The 21,686-nt window shown below is 46.3% G+C and overlaps 1 protein-coding gene across 7 annotated transcripts in view; it reads right to left on the bottom strand.

Moving 5' to 3' along the window:
* Window positions 1-21,686, bottom strand: part of ANO1 (anoctamin 1) — a 303,304-nt gene that overhangs the window by 49,940 nt on the left and 231,678 nt on the right. For all 7 annotated transcript variants that reach the window (XM_063944141.1, XM_063944142.1, XM_063944140.1 and 4 more), the window contains 4 exons: window positions 9,482-9,580; window positions 1,612-1,763; window positions 767-821; window positions 289-340 (listed from right to left, as the gene is read on the bottom strand). In XM_063944141.1, the coding sequence (XP_063800211.1) occupies window positions 289-340; window positions 767-821; window positions 1,612-1,763; window positions 9,482-9,580 (358 nt within the window). The remainder of the gene's footprint in view (window positions 1-288; window positions 341-766; window positions 822-1,611; window positions 1,764-9,481; window positions 9,581-21,686) is intronic.

Genomic DNA, 21,686 nt, shown 5'->3' on the forward strand with positions numbered 1-21,686 from the left:
CCCTGAGCCCTGCAAGGTTTTGCACCATTCTGACAGTACAACCAGAAAACAATTATCACGGAATGGATTTCTTTAAAGGAAATCAGCATCAAAACACAACTTGTTTGTACATATTTCCCTGTTTTTAGACAGAACTGTGGAACTAGGATTTTTCCAGCCCTATAATGCCAACAGTCACATTTTACATTTGTCCCACTCCCGGCACATCTGCAGTGACTCGTGGGTAAGATCTAGTAGATGACATGCTCCGATAGATCTCCGCTGAATGGAATACGGAATGGTGCTCACCCATACTGTACTTGGCTTTTGTGCACGTAGTCCGTTTCAGGATTTCATACACCTGGGAGAACAAGACAGCGGTCAGAATGTTACCCGTACCAGCAATACAAGACATGGCTTAGTGTGAAGTCCAGCTGAATAGACATTCTTGTTTAGAGCAGCGTTGGTATGCTTGGGTCACCACAAGACAATGCAGAGGAAAACCAGCATCTCGATTAGACATTACTGGTCAGCCACCTTGTGATACGCATTAGGTCCCAAAGTTATGGTCCCTCAAGATAAGGAGATCACTTCCCTGGGCATTGCAGATAGAAACCCCAGGTGACCATGTCACACTATATCTATCTATCTACATACAAACACATATATACTGTACATACACTTTCTATATATAAGGTACAATGTAAGTCACTGATTATAAGTGCTAAAATCTAATTGGAGTGCAATTAACACCTGATCAGCAAGGGATAACTGGTTTAACACTTACAATTGAACTCCTTGTTTTGCTGTCAAAGAACCCGTCTTTGTCGGACATGTCAAACCTGAGAGGATGGAAAACAGTAACCAGGTTAATGATGGCTGGGAGAGAAATGAACTGGAAGATGGTTCTGCAATCTATACACCTTTATTTGTAATACTCTATTCCCAGGGGCTCAGTGTATGGTTCTCGCATACTGTACTAAAAACCATTAACAAACCGTTTGGTGGGTTGTTGTGATATTGTTGTACAAGTATTTACCTTTTTTGGCATCTTTTGCTAAAATGAAGGTAAATTAACTTCGCATAAATAGTGAAATGATTCATACTACTGTGTAGGTAAAAGCAAAGCCATTTTTATTGCGTATTTAGCGTATTCCCCATTTTAATAATATTTTACCTCTACTTTCCCCAAATGAACAGAATGTCGTACTGTATAAATATTGCAAAGCCCTGGGGGGAGAGCCCACCATACCACTGCAGCGATGGCCAGGGCTACCATGAGAAATTTATGGAGCCCGGGACTGACAAAATAGACAGGGGCCCCTCCCTCTCCAAAAACATATTCTCCCGCACTGCTCCACCCCTATGTGAGGTCATACATTGTGACATTACATAAAGGTGGAGTGTTGCCGACCTACAGGAATGGTTTACAGAGAGCTGATGCGCAGATAAGGTTGTTTTAAGAAGCCCTCCTTGTGCGTCAGACTGCTGTTGATTCACAGACTGGTGCAGCTCTACAGGTATTGGCAGTAGGAGCCAGGGGTGGGCCCCCCTCTCTGTAAGGGCCCGGCACACCAGTCCCCACAGTCCCCCCCTGATGGCAGCTCTGGTGGGGGCATGTGCTATACTTACAGGTGCTGTTTCTCCCTGGAGAAAGGGTAAGAGAGATGTTTGACTGTCTGTGGTCTGTGACTAGCAACCTTGGGCTGAATAGGCTCGGTTATTTTCTGGAGGACAGAGTTGAGTTTGTGCATCAGCCCTTGTGTCTGGTTTATGTGATAGACCTAGAATACAGACAGCACGTTGTTATTCAGCTTTCTGTGGAAAACACAAGTACACACAAACATAGGGCTCCGGGTGCATTTATTGAGCAGTGGTTAGCAGTATTCCCACATATGAAAGGTCCAAGCGTGTGCAATTGGGTGCCACTTCTTGCTACTCCACTTATAGAAGGGGCCCAGGGACCCCAAACTCTTTTATAAGCCATGACGGGAGACTTGTGACTGTATACCAAAAATAGAAGGCATCAGGTTGTGTGTGACTGGTACATATTACACTGGGCGAGGGTTTATTGCAGGGGTAACATATCAAGAGTAAAATCCTTTTGGACTGACTCGGAACATGAGCCTCAGGCTATGGTCAGCTATGGAGATAGCCCTGGAGAGGTAAAGTATGATATATAGATTAGATCAATATTCTGCAGCAGCTTTACAGAGAATACAGTCCCTTCACCAGTGGAGCTTACAATCTATATTCCCTACCACATGTTCATATACACGTATGTAGAAGCCAAGTAATTTACCAGTAGGTTGAACTGGTATGGGAACTGGACCGTTGCCAGAGAGACTATGTAAAGACTAAACATATATATCATATTTCTAATAGTAAATGGAAGTGAAGTTTAGTCGGCCATATTTTTGAAGAGCTCTCCAGAAAAAATAAGAATTTACTTACCGATAATTCTATTTCTCGTAGTCCGTAGTGGATGCTGGGGACTCCGTCAGGACCATGGGGAATAGCGGGCTCCGCAGGAGACAGGGCACATCTAAAAAGCTTTTTAGGTCACATGGTGTGTACTGGCTCCTCCCCCTATGACCCTCCTCCAAGCCTCAGTTAGGTACTGTGCCCGGACGAGCGTACACAATAAGGAAGGATCTTGAATCCCGGGTAAGACTCATACCAGCCACACCAATCACACCGTACAACTTGTGATCTGAACCCAGTTAACAGTATGATAACAAAACGAAGTAGCCTCCGAAAAGATGGCTCACAACAATAGTAATAACCCGATTTTTGTAACAATAACTATGTACAAGCATTGCAGACAATCCGCACTTGGGATGGGCGCCCAGCATCCACTACGGACTACGAGAAATAGAATTATCGGTAAGTAAATTCTTATTTTCTCTAACGTCCTAGTGGATGCTGGGGACTCCGTCAGGACCATGGGGATTATACCAAAGCTCCCAAACGGGCGGGAGAGTGCGGATGACTCTGCAGCACCGAATGAGAGAACTCCAGGTCCTCCTTAGCCAGAGTATCAAAATTTGTAAAATTTTACAAACGTGTTCTCCCCTGACCACGTAGCTGCTCGGCAAAGTTGTAATGCCGAGACTCCTCGGGCAGCCGCCCAGGATGAGCCCACCTTCCTTGTGGAATGGGCATCTACATATTTCGTCTGTGGCAGGCCTGCCACAGAATGTGCAAGCTGAATTGTACTACAAATCCAGCGTGCAATAGACTGCTTAGAAGCATGAGCACCCAGCTTGTTGGGTGTATACAGTATAAACAGCAAGTCAGACTTTCTGACTCCAGCCGTCCTAACTATATATATATATATATATATATATCCACACACCACTCGGCGGCACTCCGGACAAATAAATGAAGACTACAAAGTCATCTTGTAGTCTTCATTTATTTGTCCGGAGTGCCGCCGAGTGGTGTGTGGATATTGTGGGCCGTTGCAACACGGCCGTCACGGAGGGCACCTGGCAAGTTTCTACACTGGGACAATAGGAGTGCCGGATCTGGTGGATGTATATATATATATATATATATATATATATATATATATATATATATATATATATATATATTTTTAGGGCCCTGACCACGTCTAGTAACTTGGAGTCCTCCAAGTCCCTAGTAGCCGCAGGCACCACAAGAGGTTGTTTCAGGTGAAAACGCTGACACCCCTTTATGAAGAAACTGGAGACGAGTCCCAGTTCTGTCCTGTTCAAATGGAAAATTTTAATATGGGCTTTTGTAAGACAAAGCCGCCCATTCTGACAATCGCCTGGCCGAGGCCAGGGCTAACAACATGGTCACTTCCCATGTGAGATATTTGTCAACAGCATGGTCACTTTCCATGTGAGATATTTCAAATCCACAGATTTGAGCGGTTCAAACCAATATGATTTTAAGAAATCCCAACACTATGTTGAGATCTCACGGTGCCCCTAGGGGCACAAAAAAGCTGTATATGCAATACATCCTTTACAATCTGGACTTCAGGAACTGAAGTCAATTCTTTCTGGAAGAAAATCTACAGGGCCGAAATTTAAATGTTAATGAACCCCAATTTGAGGTCCAAAACACTCCTGTTTTCAGGAAGTGTAGAAATCGACCTAGTTGAATTTCCGTCGTGGAGCCTTCCTGGCCTCACCCACGCAACATATTTTCACCACATGTGGTGATGACGTTGTGCGGTCACCTCCTTCCTGGCTTTGACCAGGGTAGGTATGACCTCTTATGGAATGCCTTTTCCCCTCAGGATCCGGCATTCAACCGCCATGCCGTCAAACGCAGCCGCGGTAAGTCTTGGAATAGACATGGTACTTGCTGAATCAAGTCCCTTCTTAGCTCCCCAGGCCCTTAGTCCTCTGTGAGCATTTCTTGAAGTTCCGGGTACCAAGTCCCTCTTGGCCAATCCGGAGCCACTAGTATAGTTCATACTCCTCTATGTCTTATAATTCTCAATACCCTGGTTATGAGAAACAGAGGAGGGAACACATACACAGACTGGTACACCCACGGTGTTACCAGAACATCCACAGCTATCGCCTGAAGGTCTCATGACCTGGCGGAATACCTGTCCCGTTTTTTGTTCGGGCGAGACGCCATCATGTCCACCTTTGGTCTTTGCCAACGGTCCACAATCATGTTGAAAAACTTCCCTATGAAGTTTCCACTCTCCCGGGTGGAGGTCATGCCTGCTGAGGAAGTCTGCTTCCCAGTCGTCCACTCCCGGAAAGAACACTGCTGACAGTGCTATCACATGATTTTCCGCCTAGCGAAAAATCCTTGCAGTTTTCACTGCCCTCCTGCTTCTTGTGCCGCCCTTCTGTTTACGTGGGCGACTGCCGTGATGTTATCCCACTGGATCAATACCGGCTGACCTTGAAGCAGAGGTCTAGCTAAGTTTAGAGCATTATAAATTTTCTCTAAGCTTATTTATGCGGAGAGAATTCTCCAGACTTAATCACACTTCCCTGGAAATTTTTTCCCTGTGTGACTGTTCCCCAGCCTCTCAGGCTGGCCTCCGTGGTCACCGGCATCCAATCCTGAATGCCGAATCTGCGGCCCTCTAGAAGATGAGCACTCTGTAATCACCACAGGAGAGACACCCTTTTCCTTGGATATAGGGTTATCCGCTGATGCATCTGAGGATGCGATCCGGACCATTTGTCCAGCAGATCCCACTGAAGAGTTCTTGCGGGAAATCTGCCGAATGGAATTGCTTCGTAATAAGCCACCATTTTTACCAGGACTCTTGTGCAATGATGCACTGACACTTTTCCTGGTTTTAGGAGGATCCCGATTAGCTCGGATAACTCCCTGGTTTTCTCCACTGGGAGAAACACGTTTTTCTGGACTGTGTCCAGAATCTTCCCTAGGAACAGTAGACGTGTCGTCGGAAAAAGCTGCGATTTTGGAATATTTAGAATCCACTCGTGCTGTCGTAGAACTACTTAAGATAGTGCTACTCCGACCTCCAACTGTTCTCTGGACCTTGCCCTTATCAGGAAAGCGTCCATGTTTCTTTTAAGAAAAATCATCATTCCGGCCATTACCTTGGTAAAGACCCGGGGCGCCGTGGACCATCCAAACGGCAGCGTCTGAACTGATAGTGACAGTTCTGTACCAGGAACCTGAAGTACCCTTGGTGAGAAGGGCAAATTTGGACCTGTAGGTAAACGTCCCTAATATCCAGTGACATCATATCGTCCCCTTCTTCCTGGTTCGCTATCACTGCTCCGAGTGACTCCATCTTGATTTGAACGCTTGTATGTAAGTGTTCAAATATTTCAGATCTCACCGAGCCGGTTGGCTTCAGTACCACAATATAGTGTGGAATACTACCCCCTTCCTTGTTGTAAGAAGGGTACTTTGATTATCACCTGCTGGGAATACAGCCTGTGAATTGTGTGAGGGGGAGACGTCTCGAATTTCCAATGTACACCTGGGATATTACATGTAGGATCCCGGAGTTCCCTTGCGAGTGTTGCTGAAACTCTTGAGATGACCCCCTACCGCACCTGAGTCCGCTTGTACGGCCCCAGCGTTATGCTGCGGACTTGGCAGAAGCCGTGAGGAGCTTCTGTTCCTGGGAATGAGCTGCTTGCTGCAGTCTTCTTCCCTTTCCTCTCCCCCTGGGCAGATATGACTGGCCTTCGCCCGCCTGCCCGTATGGGGACGAAAGGACTGAGACTGAAAAGACTGTGTCCTTTTCTGCCAATATGTGACTCGGGGTAACAAAAGGTGGATTTTTCAGCTGTTGCCATGGCCACCAGGTCCAATGGACCGCCCCTTTATACGGCAATACTTCCATATGCCGTCTGGAATCTGCCTCACCTGACCACTGTCGTGTCTTCGTCTGGCAGATATGTACATCACATTTACTCTTTGATGCCAGAATGCAAATATGCCTCTGCGCATCACACATATATAGAAATGCATCCCTAAAATGCTCTATAGACAATAAAATCCTGTCCCTGTCAAGGGTATCAAAATTTTCAGTCAGGAAATCCGACCAAGCCCCCTCAGCGCTGCACATCCAGGCTGAGGCGATTGCTGGTCGTAGTATAACACCAGTATGTGTGTATATACTGTTATGGTATTTTTCAGCTTCCTATCAGCTGGCTCCTTGAGGGCGGCCGTATCTGGAAACGGTAACGCCATGTTTTTTATATGCGTGTGAGCGCCTTGTCCACCCTAAGGTGTGTTTTCCAACTCGCCCTTACTACTGGCGGGAAAAAGGGTATACCGCCCATAACTTTCTGTCGGAGGAGCCCCACGTATCATCACACACTTCATTTAATTTATCTGATTCAGGCAAAACTACAAGTAGTTTATTCCCACCCTACAAAATACCCTTATTTGTGGTACTTGTGGTATCAGAAATACGTAACACCTCCTTCATTGCCCTTAACATGTAACTTGTGGCCCTAAAGGAAATATACGTTTGTTTCTTCACCGTCGACACTGGGGTCAGTGTCCGTGTCAGTGTCTGTCGACCGACTGAGGTAAATGGGCGTTTTTACAAGCCCCTGACGGTGTCTGAGACGCCTGGACCGATACTAATTTGTCCGCCGGCTGTCTCATGTCGTCAACCGGCTTGCAGCGTGTTGACATTATCACGTAATTCCATAAGTAAGCCATCCATTCTGGTGTCGACTCCCTAGAGAGTGACATCACCATTACAGGCAATTTTCTCCGTCTCCTCACCAACATTTTCCTCATACATGTCGACACACACGTACCGACCTACAGCACACACATACAGGGAATGCTCTGATAGAGGACAGGACCCACTAGCCCTTTGGGGAGACAGAGGGAGAGTTTGCCAGCACACACCAAAAGCGCCATAATGTATATAACAACCCTAGAAGGTGTTGTTTCTATATATGGGCTCTTAATATATAATTATATCGCCAATTTATGCCCCCCTTCTCTTTAACCCTGTTTCTGTAGTGCAGGGGAGAGTGGGAGCCTTCCTCACCAGCGGAGCTGGTCAGGAAAATGGCGCTGAGTGCTGAGGAGAATAAGCTCCGCCCCTTTCACGGCGGGCTTTTCTCCCGGTTATTAGGAAACCTGGCCTGGGTTAAATACATACATATAGCCTTAATGGCTATATGTGATGTATTTATTTGCCAAATAGGTATTTATATTGCTGCCCAGGGCGCCCCCAGCAGCGCCCTGCACCCTCCGTGACCGTGTCAGTGAGCCGTGTAGCAACAATGGCGCACAGCTGCAGTGCTGTGCGCTACCTCTCTGAAGACTGTGAAGTCTTCTGCCGCCTGTTTCCGGACCTCCGTTCCGCCGTCTTTCTTCAGCGTCTGTAAGGGGGATCGGCGGCGCGGCTCCGGGACGAACCCCAGGCTGACCTGTGTTCCGACTCCCTCTGGAGCTCAGTGTCCAGTAGCCTAAAACTTCAATCCTCCTGCACGCAGGTGAGTTGCAAGTCTCTCCCCTAAGTCCCTCGTTGCAGTGATCCTGTCGCCAGCAGGAATCACTGATTAGAAACCTAAAAAAAACTTTACTAAACAGCTCCTTAAGAGAGCCATCCAGTTTGCACCCTTCTCGGACGGGCACAAAAACCTAACTGAGGCTTGGAGGAGGGTCATAGGGGGAGGAGCCAGTACACACCATGTGACCTAAAAAGCTTTTTAGATGTGCCCTGTCTCCTGCGGAGCCCGCTATTCCCCATGGTCCTGACGGAGTCCCCAGCATCCACTAGGACGTTAGAGAAATGGCGCCTACCTCAGTTTATGGATCCATGTTGTAGGGTGCAGGATGTGTGGCTTGGGCCCTACTTGACCCTGCATATATTATAGAGTATGCCCTTTAGTGTTTCCATAACGCCCAACATTTACAAATGCAGAAGTGGCGAAACAAATAGGCCCCATCCAGAAACAAGCCTTTTCTGCTGAAATTCCACCCATTTTGCGGGCCATGAATTAGGATTGTACTGTCAACATTAGAACAACTTGGAGATATACTGATTGGTTCCCATCACATTTTAACAAAATACAGGTGTATATTAAAATCTACGCCCAATGCCGTCCGGGTGTGAAGGCAGATGTTTCTGCTTGCAGTCTCCTAAGGTGGCGAACAGAACGTTGCAAATAGTGACCCGTGTGGGCACCCAAACAGAATTTTGCCACGTTTCGGGCAGTATTTTAGTGGGGTTATGCCATTTTTTGCGTGGCTTATCCCAGTGCTTTCCAGCGTGTCAGAAGTAATGGGTGCTCAATCGGAGCAACTACTGAATTTATCTGACTGGCGCCCCCAAAAAACGAATTGCCCCCATTAAGTCCGGATTTAATTTTCTCACCCCCTTGGGCCACTTTCAAACTGATCTCTAATGTCACATCCGTGGCTGCGGAGCTGAAAGGTTCAGGCATCCACCACACTTTGGGCTAGATTTACTAAGTGGTGCTGTTGAAGCAGCCACCTCTTCAGCGGTTTTAGCCATGAAGTAAAAGGGGCAATTACAGTCCATACAAAACCAGGCATGTTTTGTAATACATAAAATTGCCCCTTTAAAACCGCTGGCTTGAAAAGCACCACATAGTAAATGGAGCCCCTCATCTTTGTATAGCAAAATACATTTATTTTACTTGTAATAAAAAATGATCAGGAATTCTCCATACTGGGAGGCTTTCATGAAATTTGTGTAAGACTATAAAACAAAAAGCAGCATACGGTCCCTGGGATTCTGCTGCCCCGTGATGGAGCCTATGGGGCATGAATACCGTATATCAGGGCCCAGTTCTCAGGAATATTGTTTCATGCAACGAAACCACTGCCTGCACTGTGTTTATCCAATGGGTACACTGGCATTTTAATAAGACAAATATGCATTATTATTATTATAATACTTGTCAGTCGGCTACAAATCATTCACTTCATGGAAGCAGCAGACTGCACACATCAGTCACTATATATAAATTTCTCCAAGGTCATTTACAGGGAACGGCAAGCCGTGAGCGCATACCTTCTTGGTGGGCATCTTGAGTTTCATAAACTCAGCTTCTCTGCACAGGACATTCCAGGGAGCGTGGATTTTTACGAACCCCACACCGTGCATTTTAGTCTGTGGCAGGAGAAAAAGAAAGTTACAGTGAAAAGCCAACAATGGCTATGTCTCTCAACGAAGGAAACACTATATAAGCTCATATATAGATGGTACAGGACTCCTCGTGTCCTTAATAAAATGTTTCCTACCCTTTCGAATCTCTGCTGGAGATGCAAGGGGGCCTCAGGGAGCTTTTTACACATTTGGTGGGACTGCCCTCTAATAATCCCTTTCTGGAATGACGTTTTTAAATGCTCTGAGTTGATAGTGGGGGATGCGGTACCCAGAGGGCCGGAGTTCTGGCTTTTTAATCTTACCTCAGCAAGTGTGCTTTCTTATAAAGGTTCACTTTTGAGGCACCTCAGCAATGCTGCAAGGGCCGTGATACCGGCTCTTTGGAGGTCCACCTCCCCGCCCTCGATCAAACAATGGTTTAATAAGATCACCCACTTCTTAGACATGGAAGACCTTGTCTCCTTCTCGATGGGAAGAACCACTGACTTTACCGCTATTTGGTTCCCCTGGTATGACTTTATGGAGTCTCCGATATATCGGTCCTGTGTAGTAACTTAGTTGTCTTCCCAGTATTCATCCTGAAAATTCCTCAACCCCTCATACACCTCCAGATACGTAACCCATCCCATCTTACTCCTTTAGGACTCTTTTCCTCTTTCTATTTCTCACACTTTTTCCTTTTCTATTCTCTATCTTTTTCTACATTTTTCTTAGCTAATTCTTTATGATGTCTATATTCATAGATATATCTTTGATAGTTGAACAGACAACTTTTTCTATGTTGCCCTACATGCTTAAAACGAAGTTAATAAGAATATATGACCAGAGATGTTTTATGTTGTTTTTATTTCTGGATATTATTGTCAAAAAATGTTGTACTATTGATATATCTACAGCTTTAATAAAAACAGATTAAATAAAAAAAAAGAAAAGCCAACAATGGAAAGTTGTGTTACAGTTCCTTATAAGTACGACAGTAAGTTTTGTACGGTAATAATGCTTAATGGTGTACTTTCAGGGAACATCCATGAAACGCCCCGATGAGGGCAAGATGTCCCGGACTCTTGGATAGAAAGTTAGACTTATGGAAGGGCAATTACTAGCTTCCACGAAGAACGGAGATGTGGCTCCCGCAGAGATTTGCTTAGTTAGAGATACTCACGTCCATCAGGAGACTGGGACAAGGAACCCCCCTTTGTGAAGTATGTAGGACTGATAGTGTGCGTATCAGAAGGGAAGCTGCTACAAAAGACAGAACATGGGGCAAATTGGATTATGCCACAGGCATTAAGTGTCGGCTCTTGGGTCTTGGGTCCCTAACATCAGTTTACCTGCACATTTTACTCCAACCGATAAGCCTGTGCAGAAGGGTTTTATACACACTATAATGAACATTACTGATGCACTTATGTTCCATTTTTCAGCCATTTACAGACTTGAGTCCGAACTAGCCTACACTCCCTGGAGCAGAAGATGGGTATACCGTGAGGGATCGGGCCTGGAGAGAGTAACAGAGACCGGTTGTGCAGCCGCATCACCTACAGCTTCAATAAATCAGTAATACCCAGCATATGTCTCTATCATGTATGTAGTAGAGCCATGCTCCGCATATAGGACAGGGTAGCAAGCAGCCGGCCAGTAATGCAAACCAGGGCAGAACTCATGGGCTGCTTACACAAGATATGCAAAATATTACAGCCTGAATTAGTGAGAACAGCAAACTACACTACACTATATACACCGTGTTCCTAGATCGCCTCAGAGGTCTACTGCAGCATCTTCAAAATGGTTCATAATAGTAATTTCCACATCTGGGTTTCTGCTCAACCATTCTACTATCTCATGAGATCAGGAACTCCTGCAGACTATGGACAGTTCTATCCTTTCAGAGCCTCTGTGCCTGCGGGGGCGCTATAATACATCCCGCCAACGCAACTGCATTCTGCAATGCGATTCTGGGAGCGAATATTGCACCCAGATTGCATTGCAAATGCAGTTAATAATAAATGACCCCATAGAGTGTACACTCCAATGAGGCAGGGACTAAAGTGTCTGACACTCTCTGTAAAGCACCACGGACTGTGTGCGCACTTAGGTCGACAGTGACTAGGACGACACATTAAATAGGTCGACGCGGTCTTTACGTCGACGTGAACAAGGTCGACATGGAAAAAAAGGTTGACGTGAGGTTTTTTGTTTTTTTTTACATTTGGTTGTCGTTTTCTTCGTAAAGTGACGGGAACCCCAATTAGTGTACCGCGTCCGCTCGCCATGCTTCGGGCAGGTTACTATTCCCAATCCTAGTCCACGTGGATCGTAAAGCATGGAAAAAGTTCAAAAAGTGAAAAAAAAAGTGAAAAACTCATGTTGACCTAATGACTGTCGACCTAGAGACCGGATACTGTTAACAACAGAAGTCACATTTCCCACCAACACGAACACGTCTGTGACATAACTGTGTAGAGTAGTGACCAGAGAGGTTTTACACAGTGATTGGACCAATTTTCACAAATCCCTGCAGCTCTGGAAAGACAAAGGGGGTTATTTTGGCAACATGTTGCAATAAATCCCCAATTATTTAACAGGGAAGATACTTTCCCCATGGTTCCTTATATACATCAAGCCTTGCGTACAGTTGATGCTGTTCTCTGTACTCTGAGTGAGAATGCTCTGAACTGGAAGTTGTACTGTGCTCATGGTTCTCTTTCAGTCTTCCCTCCGCAGCCATTATCGCTATTAAATACTACAGATAACCTTTCAGATACATAATATACACTGACAGCACTGCTGCATGTACAGGTTTAGGGTACACCCACAGGCACGGCAAAATGCTAGGTGATCTCATGAGAAAATCACAATAGGATCACGTGGACATGACTGATCACATTTAATGTGGCCAGCGAGCAATGTGCAATTTACACACATTATGACCTTACTGAAACCTAAACAAATTCTACATATCTATAAAGAAACAGGAAAGACCCATAAGGGGGAGTAATATTCACGGGAACGCATTCATTAGTATTTGCAACAGAACCGGGACCAGCACCAAGAACAATACACATTTGGACATTCAAGCGGTCTTACTCCTTTGTTTCTTAAGGTGCTCTTTAAAATGATCAAGAGAACTAACCAAGAATGGACAGGACACTGCTTTGATAGACAACACAGCCACCTCCAACGTGTGTATAGTTGCACACAAAAGATTGGGTGCAGCCTTTATTTAACCTAATCTGCAATCATGATAATGAGCAGCGCGGTGGCATAGTGGTTAGTATTATTAGCTCACACACATTACACAGTTACATGCTCCAATATTCAGAGCACCAGTGACACAAACTCTACTGAACCTCTAGAGCAGGGATGGGGAACCTTCGGCCCTCCAGCTGTTGTTGAACTACACATTCCAGCATGCCTTGCTACAGCTTTGCTATTTTGCCATGCTAAAACTGTTGCAGGGCATGCTGGGATTTGTAGTGCAACAACAGCTGGAGGGCCGAAGGTTCCCCATCCCTGCTCTAGCGGCTGGAGAAACCCAGATACAGCCATAAAATGTTCTGCCTTGAACTCACTGAACCCATCTTGTTAAATTCCATAGTAGCCCTATTCAGCACTTGAATAGCCGGCCGTAACAGTCCACAGGCCATCATTATAAAACCTCAGAAGACTCACATAACCAGTGTCACAGACTGTGCAATGGCACCAGCTCAAGCCTGATAAATGTTCAGTAACTCTACCCAGAGCCAGAAGGAAAGCTATAATCCAGAGCTGATCTCTGTAGCTTGTTCACAGAATGTTTAAACAGTGCGGAACAGGATCGCTCATCCTTTAATGTTTAAATGCAACTCTGAATGTAGAGGCCCAGATCCAGGCTTTGTATTCTTTAATTCACATTTCCCTAATGCCACAAACGGTAGAACACAAAAACCAGCCTGTCTGTACTATGGCCTTTCTGCCTTCACCACATCTCATTACACAACTAGATGTACAAATGGGCCTAACATATACCAAATGTATCAGCCGATGATTGGAACGTTCTACTTCTAATTCTTACCGGTTTAAAATTTGATTGAATTTGTCTGGTTCAGTTTTGAGTTGGTGTTTTTTTTCTTTATTTTATGTTTAAAGAAAATATTAAATGCTGCCTGTCCAAGCTTTTTTTTGGTTTCCTTGAAATTTCATTGCATAGCTGCTACTCCGTTCCACCCTCCTGCAACTAGTCCGTGGAACACTTTACTCAGTGGGTGTCTTGTTAGCTTCTTTCCATTTTTACACTTAAATGTTCTAATTTCCATGTATTGCTTATCTTGCCAACTGTAACCTATCTAGTGCACCCAAGATGGCGGCCTCTCCTGGTGCCTTTGTGGGTAGGATGGATAATGTATGGATCTGATGATTTTATATGGACCGTCTATTTTCACGGGTAACTGGACTGGCTCTGAGCAGGGGTTAAAGTGGGGGGGGGGGGGACGAGGCGGAACGGAGTTCCACCAACTGTAATGGTAGGGGGAACTAGTCCCACCATCTCCATTGACAAAAGCAAAATAAGCTGAGCGCTCAGTGAGTGGTGGTGTATAAGTGATTGTCAGCAGCGACTTGGGAAGGGAATGCCAATCCCCTGAAATTAACCTATGTAAAAAAAGTACCAAGTTGCGCTCAACAATCAAAAGTAAGAAACATTTATTTTAGTACATATAATGTAATAATGGTTACAACAAATCTCCCGGGAGTATAATTATAACAATATGACATAAGAATACCTTAACTCTATACCTAAATGATTGATGCTACTCTTTTGACTAGAAAGAGTATTCCTGTTATTTCAAAACATATACCCCGAAGGTGTCGTTTTATATATAACAGCAGCAGTGATTAGTAACTGTTAAAAATGGATTAAAAGTCTGTATTAACATACATGTAACTCACTTGGTCCATGAAAGTCCCGAACAGTCCTGAGTGTATATAACCAAGTATTAATTCCAATGGTCCTAGACTGAAAGGGACCCTTGTAACAATAGAATGACGCTCAAATGAATGATGATATGAGCAGATGCACTGTATCGGAAACCTCAGGCCGCTGTCTTGGTGACGGGAGGGAGAGCCCGGAGCGATGTTGCTGCGGTCAGCCGCTGACCCCTGCACGTGAGATGGAGAGCAGTGCCTGGTGTATCCGCCGGGCTGGATGGAATACGGCTGTGCAAGGCTAGCAAGCGGCTGCAGTATCCGAACGGCTGGATGTTACCTTGCGTGGCACGATGTAGACGAGCTCTCAACAAAAGGCGGCTGACCTATGCTCCCACGGGCAGCTCCGATTGAGCCTCCCTGCGGTCACCGGTGTATATAAAAGACGAATCAACGCGCTAACAGTGGCTGGTCGGTGGTATGCCGTATTAGCAGCAATGATGGAAAAGTTGGTCTCCTACACGGGCTCAGGCCGAGCCAAACTCCAAGTGGCCTGCACAGTAATTCCAACAGAAAAGCCCACCCCATCATCTGCGTCAATTGATGATACAGTCGGCACTAGTGTTGCTGATGAGCTGCAGCCACCTACTCCTACCTCAGGTCCTGGTGCCTCCATGGTCCTTCTCCATGAGTTCCACCACCTCACCAGGACCACTTTAAGCCCTGGCTCTGAGTGTTCCGCTGTTCTCAGAATCAAGAGGCAACAAGTAGTGGTAGCAGGGGAAATACGGGCGGCATGAGAGGGTAGACCAGATACCAGAGGGTAGATACGGGTGGGTATGTGGAGAGCAGGACAAAATGCATCATTATTGCCCGGCCTTCATGACACAATGTTGTAAATAGAGACATCATGCAGTGGTGCTGGGCCAAGGCTACTAATTATGCTGTGAACACCGGGAAGCGGGCGGAATGCGGAAGGGTCAGCTGCCCTCAGGGAGATCTGTGGATACTCCCCGGAATACGGACATTTTTGGGGGAGTAGAGAAGTATTGTATAGGAGATGCAGAGTTTTTGTATGAAGTTTTGACAATAATAAAGTGCTGGACTTTCTTCTGCAAGTATTTCCTGTGCCTCACGTTGCCACACAGAGACAGGCTGGCACATGCTTCCTTTTCCCTGTGCCCACCTGACGAATCTCCTGAAACCAGCCAAAAGGATTCATTGGCTTAAACTGCAAATCCAATTCTACTTAGAGCACTCTTGTTTAAATCTTATTCCACAAGGTAAATGTATACATTCCCAATTGGTCCCTTGTGATAAGTAACTGGTTGATTGCTGGATTTAGGGACCTATTTATGAAACTCTGAAAAGTTGCATAGGATTTATGTTATTTATCAAAGGCTACAGTAAGCGGAGGCTGTCTCAGAATATCTCCATGATAGCCATCACTGGGAATCTCAATCTCTCTCGGAGGGACCTGGGCTGTCTACATTTGTGGGTAAATTTCCCATTAAAATGTTTACTCTCTGTGCAATAATTAACGATGGAAAATCCTTTGTATCAGCCAATATTGATAAATAGGCCTTTCATTTGCTCCCAAAGAGGTCACTAAGCGGTGCTTAAGAGATTCCTATAAACCGGTTACATTTGTGGCTATTTTGCTAGCCAGCGTGGCTGACTGAGGACAAATTGGTCAGAAAACATTACGCGTCACCGTCACTACCAGCTATGGCAGAGGGATATTAAAGCCATTTGCACGTCAACAGATGCTCACTGGAAACGGAACAGTCTGATGACTAACTCTTGTGTGAGCGCAGTCATCACCAATAGGGTTCCATGGGATGGGGCTACTTGGCAATGAGTGCGAATGTCCTGATATGCGTAGCCACCTTTACGTGCCAGGCGACGGAAACCAGTAGCTGATTGGTGGATGCAGATCTACTTCCGCTCATACAGACCCTTCTGTCATGGTGACCAAGAGCATCCAACCAAACGTGTCTAGTTCAGCTTCTGATTGTATCTCAGTAACTTACTGGGTCACATACTTTGATAATACCAGCCTCTGGTGCTTTATACAGGCTGCAATAGCTAAATATAAATAAATACATTTAAACATAACGGTTTCTGGCACTACCTGAACTGGGGGCAGAGATTCAGATTCTTCTATCCTAGCACTGAGAGGAGTCCTGCACACAAGTGCAGATACCAGGTGGACATAAAAGAGAAACATTAGTGTACTGCAAATCCAGAGCTGTCTCAGCCTCCGCAGAAAGGGTTTAGCCGTCGTGTCTGTGAGGCTGTATAATACTGCTATAGTTAGCAAGCTGTAAAAGCTCCACAGGACTTGGAAAGCGCAGACCACTGCAAGTGTGCCCACAGCCTGCTGACATGCCAGAAAGTAAGGGAAACCACAGAATGATCCCATAGCTGCCATGCTAGAGAGATCTAAGACGTATCCCGGTAGAGGAACACTCCCATCGTAAGACACAGGAATCCTTCCATTAGATGACCACACAGCTGAATACACAAGATGCCATATATGAAAGCCCTTTTGAGATTATACATAATTACACACACATGCACTCTCTCTCTCTAAGTATATATTATACATGGGCATAGCTACCATAGGTGCAGGAAGTGCAGCTGCTATGGGGCCCAGAGCTGAGAGGGGCCACCTTCCCTGTCACAGTAACATGTGTTATATACAGGGTGTAGCTACCATAGGTGCAGGCAGTGCAGCTGCTATGGGGCCCAGAGCTGAGAGGGGCCACCTTCCCTGTCACAGTAACATGTGTTATATACAGGGTGTAGCTACCATAGGTGCAGGCAGTGCAGCTGCTATGGGGCCCAGAGCTGAGAGGGGCCACCTTCCCTGTCACAGTTACATGTGTTATATACAGGGTGTAGCTACCATAGGTGCAGGAAGTGCAGCTGCTATGGGGCCCAGAGCTGAGAAGGGCCACCTTCCCTGTCACAGTAACATGTGTTATATATACAGGGTATAGCTACCATAGGTGCAGGGAGTGCAGCTGCTATGGGGCCCAGAGCAGAGAGGGGCCACCTTCCCTATTACAGTTACATGTGTTATATACAGGGTGTAGTTACCATAGGTGCAGGGACTGCAGCTGCTATGGGGCCCAGAGCAGAGAGGGGCCACCTTCCCTATTACAGTTACATGTGTTATATACAAGTTTCACCACTGGGTGGTACATAGCGGCCCTTACAAACTTTTGCCTTGGGGCCTACAGTATATCTAGTTACACCTCTGGACTGCTCATTGTAATGTGGCATAATATGAACTGACGACACTATGTCATAATGTGAATTAGGGGCACTGTGTGGCATAATGTGCACTGGCAGCACATCCCTACAGTGTGACATGTTAACTAGGGCACTACTATGGTTTCTAAAATAAACTAGGGCACTATTATGGGGTATAAAATTAACTGTTGCAGAGAGATGTCTCTCTAGAAGCACTGGGACAGGGGCCCCTTGAAAATGTTGCTATGGGGCCCACAAAGTTCTGGCGACACCTCTGTATATATACACACATACAAAAACCCATCAGACATATTAAACCTATGTGGCTAATAATAATGTGTAGGTCTCCCTCGTGCTCAGTCGAGGCACAGACTCCACATGATCTCTGATGTGTGTCATACAGCATCTGGCACCAAGACGTTAGCAGCAGATCCTTTAGGTCCTGTAAGTTGTGAGTTTTGGCCTCTATGGCTGGTACTTGTTTTTCTAGCACATCCCACAGAAGAACAATCTGATTGAGATCCGGGGAACTTGGAGGCCAAGTCAACACCTTGAACTCTTTGTCATGTTCCTCAAACCATTCCTGAATATATGCAGTGTGGCAGGGCATTATTCACCTGAAAAAGGCCACTGCCATCTGGGAATACCATTGCCATGAAGGGGTGTACTTGGTCTACAACAAGATTTCAGTAGATGTAAAGTAACATCCACTTGTTTGTCAGGACCCAAGGTCTCCCAGGAGAACATTGCCCAGAGCTTACGCCGGCTTGTATTCTTGCCATAGTGCATCCTGGTGCCATCTCTTCTCCAGGTAAACTACACACACGCACCCAGCTGTCCACATGATGTAAAAGAAAACCTGAATCATCAAAGCAGGCCACCTTCTTGATCCTCTGACCCAGCCGTCTAGCCATCACAATTTGCCCCCTGGCAGAGTCAGATTGTTATAATTGCCCATTTGTCCTGCTTATAACAAATCGACTTCTAGTACATACTGTTCTCTTGCTGCCCCTTATATCCCACCAAATGACAGGTGCCATTGTAATGAGACAACCAACGTTATTCAAGTCACCTGCACACCGCCTACACAGAGAACCCTTATACAGTAAGTACATATGCACATTGTATTGTATATATTACATATATCTGAACGATGGTGCCACAAAACAATAATTTTTCAGGTGTTACTCCAATAATCCTCTGGCTGGAGAGGACTGCAATAAGGTTGAGCTTTTTATCTATTAGCTTGCATCATATTGCACTATATATTACAGTATATGCTATGAGGGGCGGTGTAGAGCTGCTTGAGCGAAACGTCAGGTGTGACATTGTATTTGCATTGCTAGGTTACAGAGTACAAGCCATTGTCTTGTGTTAGCGGTCACTTTCTGCAAGGTGGATAGAAGGTCCCTCCAATGTTACTGCTCTCAGGACGATTTCTCCTCCTGCGGCTGCAGCCTTACCACCAATAGCTGCACGTGTTCTACATCCTGTATTAGTTACATAGATTATTTGTGAATGTTATCAGCAGCTCGTTAATGAGAACAAACGGCTTTATGGTTCTTCAGGAGAAGCGGAACAGGAACAGAAAGTTACATTCCTATCCAGTAGCCCAGGCTGCAGGGTTACCAGCTCTATGGAGACTCTGATTGGGGATATTAGTTATATGAATATGCCGGCCAGTGGGTTCCACTGTCAACACCATGTCAACACCAAATGTCAACACCAAAATACTGACATGTTCTGAATGTAGGATTAGGGTTCAACTGCAATTAGGGTTAGTTTTAGGCTAAAATAGCAACGCCACCATTCACAATATCAACATTATGTCAGTGTCAACATTCTGGATGTCGACATGTAATCTGTTGGCATTCCGAACATGTCAACAGTGTGGTTTTGAAATAATGACCGCTGACATGCCGCATGTTGCTATAGGATAACACACCCCAGCCAGTACCCTTTCCTGTAGGCACAGTAGATAGCACAAGTGTCAGTAGGACACTATGGTACGAGGCTGGTGACAAGGTTGCACACAGTATGTCGGAGCAGAGCATACGCAACTGAGCAACTCCAGGCTATCCATCTCCACAAGTGCGTGAAATGGTGTAACTCAGGGATGAGGAACCTTCGGCCCTCCAGCTGTTGTTGAACTACACATACCAGCATGCCTTGCTACAGTTTTGCTATTTGGCCATGCTAAAACTGTTGCAAGGCATGCTGGGATGTGTAGTTCAACAGCAGCTGGAGGACCGAAGGTTCCCCATCCCTGGTGTAACTAGAGGCAACGACACGTAGACTAAGGGGCTAATTCAGACCCGATTGCTGCTGTGTGTTTTCGCACAGTGGGTGATCAGGTCTGAACTGCGCAGGCATCGCAGTGCGCCGGCGCATGCCAGAGATGCTATCAGCATCTCAGCCCAGCGATCACCATGTTCGCTGGGCGGGTTGGCGTCGTTGGGCTGCCATTTGGGGGAGCGGTCTGGGCAATGCAGGCGTGCCCGGACCGCGCGGGGGACGTGCCGCGGCGGCTGCGTGACTTCACACGCACCCGCTGCGACCCGGAGAGCGACGGGTAGCTCCCTGCCAGCGCGCAGGAGCTGCGCTGGTAGGGAGCTACTCTTCAGGTACTAAAGCATCGCCGCCACGTGATGCTTTTGTACCTCTGCGGCGGGGGGAGGGCCAGACATGCGGGGCGGACTAGCCCTGTGCTGGGCGTCCCCCCCGCATGTCAGGGTTGCTGATCGTAGCTGCGCGGCTACGATCAGGTCTGAATTAGGCCCTAAGTGTTCTGAGGGCGCTTAGGTGGAATAGCGGGCTATGACGAATGTTGTGTATGCAGAGACCCGTCTGATTTGGATGTAGATGTGGATCCGCAGCGTCTCTCTGTGCCCGCAGTGTGGCTGACTTGCAAGCACTCGGAAACAACCCACGTGTGTCAGTGTGCTACTCAGTGACATCGTAGAACCAGATCTAGACGTGTGCAGTACAGATCCTAACATCGGATTTGCGCACAACTCTGAACTAGGCCCGTAGCGTTTAATGTCTGCATTTTCCTCCAATCATAATCTAAGTAGTGTCTGGTTTCCTGTCACATGACCACTCCATCATATGGGTGCTTTGAGAACCTACAGATAATGATAGGAACAAACCGACTCTCGACACTGGCATTAACCAGCAGCCAATGGGCTAGTTCCACTGGAGCAGCCCATGCGGGGCAGATGAGCTAGCATCCACCCCCCCCCAACGTTGCATAAGGCCCAGCAATCCAGTACGGCCATTAGCATTAAATCGTTACTTATTTGCTGCACTAAAATAATAAGAATTTACTTACCGATAATTCTATTTCTCGTAGTCCGTAGTGGATGCTGGGGACTCCGTCAGGACCATGGGGAATAGCGGCTCCGCAGGAGACAGGGCACAAAAGTAAAAGCTTTAGGATCAGGTGGTGTGCACTGGCTCCTCCCCCTATGACCCTCCTCCAAGCCTCAGTTAGGATACTGTGCCCGGACGAGCGTACACAATAAGGAAGGATTTTGAATCCCGGGTAAGACTCATACCAGCCACACCAATCACACCGTATAACCTGTGATCTGAACCCAGTTAACAGCATGATAACAGAGGAGCCTCTGAAAAGATGGCTCACAACAATAATAACCCGATTTTTGTAACAATAACTATGTACAAGTATTGTAGACAATCCGCACTTGGGATGGGCGCCCAGCATCCACTACGGACTATGAGAAATAGAATTATCGGTAAGTAAATTCTTATTTTCGCTAACGTCCTAAGTGGATGCTGGGGACTCCGTAAGGACCATGGGGATTATACCAAAGCTCCCAAACGGGCGGGAGAGTGCGGATGACTCTGCAGCACAGAGTGAGAGAACTCCAGGTCCTCCTCAGCCAGGGTGTGCCCCTGACCAAGTAGCAGCTCGGCAAAGTTGTAA

The sequence above is a fragment of the Pseudophryne corroboree genome, chromosome 11, assembly GCF_028390025.1.
Source record: "Pseudophryne corroboree isolate aPseCor3 chromosome 11, aPseCor3.hap2, whole genome shotgun sequence".
In the NCBI taxonomy this organism is placed as follows: domain Eukaryota; kingdom Metazoa; phylum Chordata; class Amphibia; order Anura; family Myobatrachidae; genus Pseudophryne; species Pseudophryne corroboree.